At 40.6% G+C, this 13,419-nt stretch overlaps 1 protein-coding gene across 1 annotated transcript in view; it reads left to right on the top strand.

The window, feature by feature from the left end:
• The first annotated feature begins 5,711 nt into the window (after positions 1 to 5,711).
• tgfb1a (transforming growth factor, beta 1a) overlaps positions 5,712 to 13,419 on the top strand; it is a 37,767-nt gene continuing 30,059 nt past the window's right edge. Inside the window, exons 1-2 of the mRNA XM_017691887.2 lie at positions 5,712 to 6,278; positions 6,407 to 7,524. Of these exons, the coding sequence (XP_017547376.1) occupies positions 7,194 to 7,524 (331 nt within the window). The 5' untranslated portion in view covers positions 5,712 to 6,278; positions 6,407 to 7,193. The remainder of the gene's footprint in view (positions 6,279 to 6,406; positions 7,525 to 13,419) is intronic.

The following is a 13,419-nucleotide window of genomic DNA, read 5'->3' as shown; positions in this document are numbered from 1 at the left end:
GCGAATTTGCTGAAGCACAGCGCGCCCCCTACTGGATATGATTAAAACAGACTGATCACAGCACAGAAATCAGTTCAAGATGCCAGAGCGTGATATACTATATTCGGGTCATGGACATGACGAGAAATGTTCGTGTTCAAGTCTATAATTTCATCCAAAACATAATTCAATACATACATGACATATATCAAATTATTCTAGAACTTTTTTTATGTGAAACCATTTTTTACGCATCCAAATAAAATTAAGTTTAGCTTCTTTTTGCTTCACAAAGTGTAGAAATGGCAGGTATTACAGCCGTTCTTCCATATATGCCAAGTGCTTAAGTAAACAATCAAAAGAAATTTTAGTTATTTAACATTCGAAAATAAAATAGTTTGGCATGGTTTTGTTTTAAAACTTCATAATAAAAACATGGTGCAATATAAGGCAACCTCAAAACCGCTGACTGAAACACTTCACTCTCCAAACTCCACAAGTTCTTACTCACTCAAATGTCAGGTGGCGCAACAGAAAAGAGAGGACTTTTATTTTGACATGCTTTTGCGTGGAGAAGAGCCGGTTTATGAGGAGCCTGGCCGCTCCCTATTCCTCCCGTTATATGATAAGCAGGACAGCCGAACAGCAGCCCAGAACTTTCCTTTAGTTTTAGACAGTAGGGGGATGAGTTTCACTAAAAAAGCAGAGAAGTCTCACCTCTATTTTTCCTTTATTCCTTTCGGGCAGCAGGAGGCGGGCTTTACTGCTAGAGCAGGATGATTGATGGGCGAGCGGAGCAGCTCATTGGCTGTTCTAGCTCACTGACGTCATGGATTTACATGAGGCGCCGTTTTAAACTCCTAGAACTCGAGTTTAAAAGTTCTTATAAATATAACAGTGGTGTTAAAATGTTTTATGCTGTTCAGGAAATAAATGAAGTCCTTTACATTAAAAATGTAAATGGGGGGTGCTGGAGCCTATCCCAGCAGTCATCAGGCAGAAGGCAGGATACATCCTGGACAGGTCGCCAGTCCATCACAGGGCAGACAGACAGACAGTCAGTCAGTCATACACAACCACACACACACACACACACACACACACACACACACACACACACACACACTTTTTTGCACCTCTGTTTCTACATATGGACTCTAGGGACTGAGGAGTGACCAGTACGTCTTGAAATTTTAACAATCTTTGCATTCAAAATCAAACTCTTTTATTTAAAACATGTAAAAGTTTTTCATGATATGGGTCATTTAATGTCCGGTCAACACTACTGACAACAGGGCTCAAAACCAGACTTCTGGCAACCCTGATTCAACCAGATCCTGCCAGACGACTGACTGCTGATGACTCTCATGCAGGTGGTGATGTGATGATGCATGACTTTGTCCCCTCACTCTGCTGTAAATGTGTGTTCACTGCGTTCTGTCATGTTCTCAGGACTCACCGCTACTGTCCTTCTACTGGAAGAGGCTCTTTTTGATTGACGGGTGTCCTGACCGTCTGCTGGTGTGAAAAAGGTCTCGGCTCAGAAGTGGTCAAACCCACAGACACGAAATGCTGGACTGGCTGGAGGCCCTGGACCGCACTGACCTGACAGTGACTCGGGGAGGGATGACTGAATAAAGATTCCAGGTAGAAGCTGGGCCTACATTCAGAACAGTGGATAAGAAAGGGCCACTCCAAAAAACACTGCATCAGACAGTCCTTCAATTGAGTCCTTCATTGAGATGCTCTGGAGCAGCTAAACATGAGCCTAAGGTCACCAATGCCAAGTGCTAGAGGGGTATAAAGCCCACCCAACACTGACTCATATTTTTTGGCATTTTAAAAAATACACAATACATGCCCTAGCCAAAGTCCCGAAGATCATAACGTCTGTCACTAGGTGTCGCTATATGTCCACAAACCTGTGAAGACCTACACTGATGCTCAGTGCATACTTTAAGTGCACTGCACTTAAAAAGTAGTTTGCATGCGTTCGGCTTTGTAGTAAAGAAAAAAGGCAAATGCCTGTGCTTCCACTAACTGGCCAGTTTATTAGAAACACCTAACCTGTAGTTCCACTAACTGACCACTTTATTAGAAACACCTAACTTGTGCTTCCACTCACTTGGCCACTTTATTAGAAACACCTACCTTGTACTTCCACTCACTTGGCCACTTTATTAGAAACACCTACCTTGTACTTCCACTCACTTGGCCACTTTATTAGAAACACCTACCTTGTACTTCCACTCACTGGCCACTTTATTAGAAACACCTACCTTGTGCTTCCATTCACTTGGCCACTTTATTAGAAACACCTACCTTGTACTTCCACTCACTTGGCCACTTTATTAGAAACACCTACCTTGTGCTTCCACTCACTTGGCCACTTTATTAGAAACACCTACCTTGTACTTCCAATCACTGGCCACTTTATTAGAAACACTTACCTTGTGCTTAGACTTATTGGCCACTTTATTAGAAACACTTACTTTTGGCGTTACTAATAAAGGGGCCAGTAAGTGAGTATATTACACTTGCTGCGTCCTAAACAACATGCACTTTATTTAAACATACTTGGACCCAGGTAAGATAATACTGAAGAATACTGTCTTAAACAGTGGTGCCATTATATCTTATGGACCCACATATGAAAATTACTTGGTGTCACTGAAGAAAATGGTGGTTATTCACTATTCTTATGTCTCTTATGTGTCAAACAAGTTGCTGCTCTTGATGCATGCCACACTGACTGGCCCCTAATGCTAAGCTGAACACACTAGATTATCGAATGGATCATGATTATGCATCATATTAATCTGTCAGACATGTCACTGGCAAAATAAGATGAAATTTCCAAGAGCCTTTGGCTGCACTGTGTACTTATTTTCATAAATTGCCTGTTTTGACAGGCTCACACGGATGAGCTGCCCCAGTGAGAACGAACTGACAAAGAAACACCCGCAGCCCCTAATATTTGAAAGATGATGACCAAAACTCACTAATAAAACAGATATTTATAATGTTTTACTGACAACAAATTCCAATAAACAGAAAATGATAGCTTATTGTTGAATAAAATTTCCATGTCATGACTTTATGTTGTTCCCAAAGTGCTACAAACTGTGGATAAAGTGTTGGTTTATGTTTTGGTGTCTATAGCATTTCAGTCTACACTGTTATGAGTTATTATTATGACCCCAAACTTTTGAGTGGTTGTGTATTTTATTCTCTGTTTTATTTTGTATAACTTTTATATTAAAAAGCCAAACTGTGCTTTATTTAAAATTCAGCACCAGTGTTGGGGTTTCGGTTGTACTAGGAGGAGTTTTGGTTATATTGAGAGGAGTTTTGGTTATATTGAGAGGAGTTTTGGTTATATTGAGAGGAGTTTTGGTTATACTAGGAGGAGTTTCAGTTGTACTGTGAGGGATTTCGGTTGTTCTGTGAGAGGCTTTGATTGTACTAGGAGGAGTTTTGGTTATATTGAGAGGAGTTTTGGTTATACTAGGAGGAGTTTTGGTTATATTGAGAGGAGTTTTGGTTATACTAGGAGGAGTTTTGGTTATATTGAGAGGAGTTTTGGTTATACTAGGAGGAGTTTTGGTTATATTGAGAGGAGTTTTGGTTATATTGAGAGGAGTTTTGGTTATACTAGGAGGAGTTTTGGTTATATTGAGAGGAGTTTTGGTTATACTAGGAGGAGTTTCAGTTGTACTGTGAGGGATTTCGGTTGTGCTGTGAGAGGCTTTGATTGTACTGGGAGGAGTTTTGCTTATACTGGGAGGCATTTCAGTTGTACTGGGAGGGAGTTTGGTTGTGCTGGGACCAGTTTTGGTTATACTGGGACGGTATTTGGTTGTACTGCGAGGAGGTCCAGTTGTACTGGGAGGGAGTTCGGTTGTGCTGGGAGCAGTATCAGTTATACTGGGAGGGTATATGGTTGTACTGCGAGGAGGTCCAGTTGTACTGGGAGGAAGTTCGGTTGTGCTGAGAGGAGTTTCGGTTGTACTGGGAGGGTATTTGGTTGTACTGCGAAGAGTTCCAGTTACACTGGGAGGAAGCTTAGTTGTGCTGGGAGCAGTTTCAGTTATACAGGGAGGGTGTTTTTAAGTGGCCTCATCCAGATATAATCCTGATATTTAGGACCCATGAAGCCACCAGTTGTAAACAGTGTCTTTGTGTTGAGAAGAGCTCCATCCAGACTGCCCTGAGAGGTCTGTAAAGCACAGTGGGGGAAAGTCTGGGGCTGTTTTCTCACAGCACTGTCGCTGAGCTTGTGTTCATTGGCGGATCTTGAACTCAGACATGTACAAAGACATTTGGAGGCAAACCAAAGAATACTTCACTAAAAAGGAAAAACAGTCTGTTTAAAATAAACAGCACTTTGACTTTGTTCAGACCTACATACATAAATACACACATTTAGTACATAAGCATAGGAAGAATGTGTAAATACTTTATGGGACCACTGTATATTAGGGACCCAGTGAAGATTTAAGGGGGCTTGGTTGATGTGGGCACCCTGTGCTCCCCCAGCTGTTATGCTATTGGTAACAAAGCACCTGACTGATCTTATTGTAAGACAGTGGAAACATGCAGGATGTCCTGCAAGCCATTTCACCGTGCAGCTGCAGACGAATGTGAAACAGTGTGACTGTTAGATTTTCACATATTTCTGTGACAGATTAGTCAGCCTGTGGAGATCTGTGAGAACAGAAGTATGCAGTGGTCCTTGGGGGGGTGTCAGGGGTGAGGGCCCTGTGTTCAACATCAGCACATTTTCAGTGTGTCACTTTGGCAGTAACCTGTGTGGTCAGTTTGGCCAGAAAACAGTGTCTATTTACCTGTCTGTTAGAGAGAGAGAGAGAGAGAGAGAGAGAGAGAGAGAGTGAAAAGAAAAAAGCAAAAGAAAGAGAAAAACAGAAAAGAGAGACAAATAGAAATAAAAGAGAGAGAAACAGCAAAGTGGGAAAGAAACAGAGTAAGAGGAGAAAAAGGAGAGACAGGAAAGGAAAAAGGAAAAAGGAGAGACAGGAAAGGAAAAAGGAAAAAGGAGAGACAGGAAAAAGAGGAAAAGACAGAGAGAGAGAGAGAGAGAGAGAGAGAGAGAAATGGAAAGAGAAAAATAGAGAGAGAGAGAAACAGAATAAAAGAAAAAGGAGAGACAGGAAAGAGAGGACATAAATAAAGGTAGGGGGAGAGATACAGAGAGACAGAGGGAAAAGAAGAGCAATAGAAAAAGAAAAACAGAATTAGAGAAAAATGACAGACAGAAAGTGAGGGAGAAAAAGAAAGAGATGCAGAGGTGATGAGAGAGAATGTGTGTGTGTGTGTGTGTGTGTGTGTGTGTGTGTGAGAGAGAGAGAGAGAGAGAGAGAGAGAGAGAGAGAGAGAGATCTAACAGTGTATGTGACTGTGTAAAAGTGACAGAAGGAGAGAGCAAGGAAGAGAAAGAAAAAGGCAGAAATACAGAAAGAGTTTGAGGGAGAAGCAGAAAGAGAGGGGGAGAGAGAGAGAGAGAGAGAGAGAGAGAGAGAGAGAGAGAGAGAGAGAGAGAGAGAGACTTTGTATTGCCCCATTTATTCTGTCACAAGCTTTGCTTTGCTGTGGGCTTCCTGGCCAGTACAGAGCTGTGTGAAGAGCAGATGTTTCTCAGAGTCCGTTAGCCTCATTTCCTGGGCGGATCACTCTCTGCTCTATTAGTGCAGCAACAGGAACCAAAAGAAAAAAGAAAAAAACAGAGAGTAAAAGAGACCGAGAGAGTGAGAAGTCAGTGGAACGCCTTCCACAAATCATTTTGTCACCGGCAAGCTCTGACAAAGCAGAGAGAGAGAGAGAGAGAGAGAGAGAGAGAGAGAGAGGGCAGAAGGCACATACCTAGTAAGAAAAAAGAGAGAGAGGCAGAGAGTGAGAGACAACGAGCGAGCGAGGAACAGAGCACAAGAGGAGGTGTAAAGGGTGCTTCACAGGGAGCCAAAGGGCATAAAAGTGGACGGAGAGAAGAGGGTAAAGAGGGAGAGAAGGGAGCGCAACCTGATCCCCAGGCTTAAGCTTGTAACTCCTGCTCCCACTGCTACTGCCGCAGCTTTCTCATCTGACACTCGTAGGCTGGCTCTTGTTCTCTGATTATTTTCTTTGTTTACGACTCCGCTATCTCCAAACCTCGTGGCTCAGCTGACACCAAGACAAAGCTACAGGGTGTTTGCCCTACGGGGCTACTGAACACTGGGCATGTTGCTGGAGAGCGGCATGCACCCTTAAAGGCTTGGCTGCTTCGGAAGGCTTTCATGGTAAAGGTACTGTCCACTCTCATTTACTAAAACTTCAGACTGACTTCTGTGTCCTTCCAGAATGGTCTGACTTTCATTAGCCATCGAGCAGCTCAGTATTACTGTTCACGTTCTCTCTTCCCCTTTGCAAACAGGCTGTGTCAAAAGCTTCCAGAGGAACAGCAAAAGAAGCCAAGGGTCATCTGATCGTGCTCAACCCTCGGTGAGAAAAGCCTGTGCTCTTAGAAGGTGGACACAGCCCCTGTTTTGTATCAGACGGGATTAGGTGGACATCTATGGGAAGCACAGCTCAGAGGAAAGCTGACAAGTGACCTGTCAAGCCGGAACAGTTCAGAAAGGAAGGGCAAAGTTTGAGACCAGAAGCTGTAACTCGCATACAAGCTTGTTCTTGTGTCTGAACACCAGAGACGTGGGTCTTCAACACAGGCTGAGAAACTTCAGGTTTCAGCCAGACCTCGTGGACCCGAACAAGCGAGTCTGTGTGTGCTTGCCAGCTTGTTTGAAGCAGCACTTTAGAGACGGAGAGTCCGAAAAATGCTGAATGCTAGCCAGTCGAACTTGTGTCTCATGTGAGCAAGTTTGTATGTGCGTGTCTGTGTTTATTTGGATCTGTGCTTGGAGCTCTGCGTGCGCCCACCTTCTGAGAGAGTGTGGGTGTGTGGGAAACAGACTGCTCCATTTGTCAGCTGTGCACACACACTCCGTTCCCACTCAGGAGCCAGAACACAGACGGTGAGTGGCTGCATGCTGGGATTCCCCTCTGACTGCTGTACCCCAGGTGCTTTCCACCATCCATATTATTATCAACATCAGGTAGCATCTCCTGACCAAGTAACACTACCCTGACATTTCCATCACACCTGACATTAGTCAGAGTTACACAACAACCCTCTTCTACACCTGAGTATCAGTCAGATCAACATGAAACTCTTGGTTCTAGCACTGGCCGCTTTGTGCCTGGTAGCCGTGGTGGGCGGCATGTCCACCTGTAAGACCCTGGATCTAGAGGTGGTCAAGAAGAAGCGTATCGAGGCCATCCGCGGTCAAATACTCAGCAAGCTGCGCATGGCCAAGGAACCTGAGCCTGAGGAAGAGGATATCGGCAAGAACATCCCTGAGGCCATCATTTCACTATACAACAACACAGTTGAGCTCAGCGAGGAATGGAAGAACAAGACGTCTCTCGACTCCCTGGCCCAGGATGAGGAGGAGTACTTTGCCAAGGAGGTGCATAAGTTCGTTATGACAAAGAGTAAGTACCTGGCAGAGATAGGCGGAAGTGTACATTCAATCTTGATGCTTCCTGTTGAGATGCTTACATTATCTGTAAGTTTCAGTACAGAGAGTGCAGAGATTACCTCGTTTATGAGCACAAGAAGAGTGTTAAACGTCTCAGAATAAAAGCTTTGGTCTTATTTGATAGCAATATGGCAAAACTTAAAATCCAGCTGCCACTCAAAACCTTTGAGGCAAAAATTTAATTTATATAAATAAATTTATTTAAAGATAAACATGTAAAATGATTCTATGATAAACAGTTTTTAGGAAGTTGTAAAAATGAAGATGTTTTGGATGATAAACTGAGCTGTAAGTGATTTTAAGATATCTGAAATATGTACAGTACTGAGAATGAACTGATAAAGAATATGACAGCGCCTCATATTGGAAAACCAACATCTAATTAAACAGCTATTCATAGTGTTTTTTTATAACGCAAAATTCGAGCTTATTTTAAAACGACACGGCCATATTTTTAGGATTTCCTAACTTTGTGTTGTTCCTAAAACACTATAAACTGTAAATAAAGTGTTTAGTTGTCAAGTTTATAGCATTTCACTTTACACCATTGTGAGTTATTACTGAATAACAGTTATTGTTATGACATCATTTGATCTTCTATGCTGAACCAATTAAACAGGACTAATCATGCTTGATTTGAAGATCAAAACTGTTACATAAATATTTATAAAATGTATAAATTTCTAACCTATTCTTACATATGAAATACGGACACCGGAGTTTCATAATGTTCACTCTTAAAAAAGAAGGAAAAAGAAGAAATTGGTTCTACATAGAACTCAAGCTCAACTTCAAAGTCCTTCACATGGTAAATGGTTCTTCAGATTGATGGAGAATGTGCTGTACATGGTTCTGTATAGAACCAGAAATGGTTCTTTTATTGTTGCCATGTCAATCCTGTAACTGGGCAGAACCCTTTTGGTGCTATATAGAACCCTTTTCAAAAAGTTGCTGTGTAGAACCATCTACAACACATTCTCTACCAATCTGAAGAACTTTTCCATGTTGCAGGGAACCATTCAATCATGCAAAGGGTTCTTTTGGTGTTCACCGTTCTATATAGGACCTATGTTTTCACTAAAGAACCCTTCAAGAACCATATGTCCATCCATGAGGACTCAAAGAACAATTTGCATGCTTGAAGGTTCTTCGCACGGTGAAATGGTTCTTCAGATTGATGGAGAATGTGCTGTACATGGTTCTGTATAGCACAACAAATGGTTCTTGTATTGTTACCATGTCAAGCTTGTAAAAAGGCAAAACCCTTTAGGTGCTATATAGAACCCTTTTCAAAGAGTTTCTGTGTAGAACCATCTACAACACATTCTCCACCACTCTGAAGAACTGTTCAGCATTGCAGGGAACCATTCAATCATGCAAAGGGTTCTTCTGGTGTTCACTGTTCTTTATAGGACCTATTTTTTCACTAAAGAACCTTTCAAGAAGGTTCTTTCTGTATAGCACCACAAATGTTACTTTCTTGCTATGATTCTAAGCTTATAATAATAGCAGAACCCTTTTTGGTGCTATATATAACCCTTTTAAATAAGATTCTGTATAGAACCATCTAAAAGGCATTGTCCACCAATCTGAAGAAAGCAGTGAACCCTTTAATCATGCAAAGGGTTCTTGTAGTGTTCACAGTTTTCTTTACTAAAGAACCCTTCAAGAATTATATGTCCTATTTTCTCACAGAAATTTGGAATAAAATCTTCTTTTGAGGTGCTGAAGCAGATGTAAACGTGTCGGTATCGGTTGTGCGGTGCTCTCTTTGGTATTGCTACATGGTTAAGAAGTAAATCAGTGGTATCAGTAGCTGAACTTGATGGAACTGGGCTGAGCTCCTAAAGCACCTTTTCATATTGTCTGGAACGGCGAGAGCCATGTGGAAAGTCTTTATAGAGAACAAAATGAGGGGGTAGAGCGCACTAGGAATGAACACTGATGGTAAAAATGAAGGGAGGGCAGGATATGTGTGAATGTTTGGGGGTATTTAAGGACATCTCAACACTGCAATTAGGAAGAGATGCGTAAAAGGAGATAAAAACAAGCCAGTCCACTCGTTCATTTACCCAGGACACCATACCAACAGGTTCAGCTCAATACACCTAGAAATCTCTTACTTTCTTCTGTACGTTGTTGCCCATGTTTGTACAGCAGGGGTGACAAACTCCAGTCTAGGAGAGCCAGATTTGAGCACAGTGTGGTAGCTTTGCTGGAAATGAACAGTTCTGAATAAGGTCTGTTTGAGCAAGGAAACACACCTTTAGCAAACTGCTCTGGACTGCAGGAAGAGAGCTGAGGTCCATTCTGTATATTCACTGATCAGATGAGGCAACACTTTTCTAGAAGTAGTAGAAGCTTCACATGTTGGTATGGAGTAAAACTGAGCTGATCATTATGCTAAGAAAACATTCAGCCTACAGTCACAACGATTAATCACGTTATACAGTTAATCGTGATTTATTACAATCTCCATAGTTAATCACGCTTAATCGTGTTATACAGTGAATCGTGATTTATTACAATCTCCATAGTTAATCACGCTTAATCGCGTTATACAGTGAATCGTGATTTATTACAATCTCCATAGTTAATCACGCTTAATCGCGTTATACAGTTAATCGTGATTTATTACAATCTCCATAGTTAATCACGCTTAATCGCGTTATACAGTTAATCGTGATTTATTACAATCTCCATAGTTAATCACGCTTAATCGCGTTATACAGTTAATCGTGATTTATTACAATCTCCATAGTTAATCACGCTTAATCGCGTTATACAGTGAATCGTGATTTATTACAATCTCCATAGTTAATCACGCTTAATCGCGTTATACAGTTAATCGTGATTTATTACAATCTCCATAGTTAATCACGCTTAATCGCGTTATACAGTGAATCGTGATTTATTACAATCTCCATAGTTAATCACGCTTAATCACGTTATACAGTGAATCGTGATTTATTACAATCTCCATAGTTAATCACGCTTAATCGCGTTATACAGTGAATCGTGATTTATTACAATCTCCATAGTTAATCACGCTTAATCGCGTTATACAGTTAATCGTGATTTATTACAATCTCCATAGTTACTCATGCTTAATCGCGTTATACAGTTAATCGTGATTTATTACAATCTCCATAGTTAATCACGCTTAATCGCGTTATACAGTGAATCGTGATTTATTACAATCTCCATAGTTAATCACGCTTAATCGCGTTATACAGTTAATCGTGATTTATTACAATCTTCATAGTTAATCACGCTTAATGGCGTTATACAGTTAATCGTGATTTATTACAATCTCCATAGTTAATCACGCTTAATCGCGTTATACAGTTAATCGTGATTTATTACAATCTCCATAGTTAATCACGCTTAATCGCGTTATACAGTTAATCGTGATTTATTACAATCTCCATAGTTAATTACGCTTAATCGCGTTATACAGTTAATCGTGATTTATTACAATCTCCATAGTTAATCACGCTTAATCGCGTTATACAGTTAATCGTGATTTATTACAATCTTCATAGTTACTCACGCTTAATCGCGTTATACAGTTAATCGTGATTTATTACAATCTCCATAGTTACTCACGCTTAATCGCGTTATACAGTTAATCGTGATTTATTACAATCTTCATAGTTAATCACGCTTAATGGCGTTATACAGTTAATCGTGATTTATTACAATCTCCATAGTTAATCACGCTTAATCGCGTTATACAGTTAATCGTGATTTATTACAATCTCCATAGTTAATCACGCTTAATCGCGTTATACAGTGAATCGTGATTTATTACAATCTCCATAGTTAATCACGCTTAATCGCGTTATACAGTTAATCGTGATTTATTACAATCTTCATAGTTAATCACGCTTAATGGCGTTATACAGTTAATCGTGATTTATTACAATCTCCATAGTTAATCACGCTTAATCGCGTTATACAGTTAATCGTGATTTATTACAATCTCCATAGTTAATCACGCTTAATCGCGTTATACAGTTAATCGTGATTTATTACAATCTCCATAGTTAATCACGCTTAATCGCGTTATACAGTGAATCGTGATTTATTACAATCTCCATAGTTAATCACGCTTAATCACGTTATACAGTGAATCGTGATTTATTACAATCTCCATAGTTAATCACGCTTAATGGCGTTATACAGTTAATCGTGATTTATTACAATCTCCATAGTTAATTACGCTTAATCGCGTTATACAGTTAATCGTGATTTATTACAATCTCCATAGTTAATTACGCTTAATCACGTTATACAGTTAATCGTGATTTATTACAATCTCCATAATTAATCATCAGTGTTAATCACATTCTGTGCAGTTAGTCATGATTAATTTCTATTATCTAATGTTATTCTGTGATGGACTGGCGACCTGTCCAGGGTGTATCGTGCCTTTCGCCCGAAGACTGCTGGGATAGGCTCCAGCACCCCCCCGCGACCCTGACGGAGAAGCGGCTTGGGAAATGGATGGATGGATGGATGGATCTAATGTTATTTTTGTGTAGTTATTTGAGATTAGTCACGCTATTTTTGTGTAGTTAATTGTGATCTTTGTGTAATCACGATTAATTGAGTTTTCATATAATCATGATTCTTCTTATGCCTTCAATGAGGGGGGCAATTATTTATTATTGCCCACCGCTAATTCTTCAGTGATATGAAGCTGAAGTCAGATATTCACCAGCTTCTTGTTCGAATTTTCCCGTTCCACCTTAAATGGTGCAGCAGACACATTCTGGCCCTTCTGGCGTCAGAACTGCTGGACTATTTAAGGTGGAACGGAAAAGTTAGCTAGCTAGCTACCGAGACATTAGCCTGCTAGTATAGATTTTTTATGCTTGTTATGTAGAAAATGACCAAAATACATCGAAATGGCTTTAAGATAAAACAGTGGTTACTGTATTTTGTAACGGAGAAAATTCTCACATTTGTGGGTTCCTTTGGTCGCTCGCGCAGACATCCCACTGATTTTTCTATTTTTCTCTGATAACACTCCATTTGGAAGGTCATGTTGCCCTAACACTTCGCCCTACCCCTCCATCTCACCATCACCATCTCTAGACGTGAACATGAAAAACGGAGGGCTAAGGGCTCGGTGGTAGGGGCGAGGGGTGAAATGGGACTGGGCCTTTGTTTCCGTTTTAAAAGTGTGTTAAAGCTATTTCAGTGGATAAAATCAGCTTCATCACATTGTATTTATTACCTTCAATAATTCAATAACATCCAGAGAACCTGAACCTGAGTGAACGCAGTTTTCAGTTTTCATCACCGACGTCCAGAATGTGGGCATATATAACGTATATATCATATATACAATCAATGAGTGTATAAATCATATATATTATGGATACAGTCAATGAGTGTATATATCATATACTTAGTCAGTGAGTGTAAATATCATATAGATCATATATACAGTCCAGGAGAGTATATGTCGTATCTATCATATATACAGCCAGCGGTTCAGCTCCTCTGTGATTGTATCCTCTCCATCTTGTTCATACAGCTCGTGGGTTCTTGTTTTGGTGGAGGTTCTCGAGGGGAACTGGAGCTTCACCTAGAAGACTGCTTTTGTTAGTTTGCTGCTTGTTGAATTTTGTCTTGAGTGCTACAGTCACACATCTAGGCTTCAGCCTGCACTACTGTTGACATGTCAAAGGGTCAAACTAGCACAGAAATGAGTAGCATTATTGCTTTAATCCTTACTTACAACACAGCTTCTACAGCTGATTTACATTTACGGCATTTGGCGGATGCTCTCTTTGAAGGCGGTGTTCGGAGTCTTGCCCAAGGATTCTTAGTGGTA

The sequence above is a fragment of the Pygocentrus nattereri genome, chromosome 19 (genome assembly GCF_015220715.1).
Source record: "Pygocentrus nattereri isolate fPygNat1 chromosome 19, fPygNat1.pri, whole genome shotgun sequence".
NCBI lineage: Eukaryota > Metazoa > Chordata > Actinopteri > Characiformes > Serrasalmidae > Pygocentrus > Pygocentrus nattereri.
The sequence above is the reverse complement of the archived record's forward strand: the minus strand, read 5'-3'. Positions and strand labels throughout refer to the sequence as shown.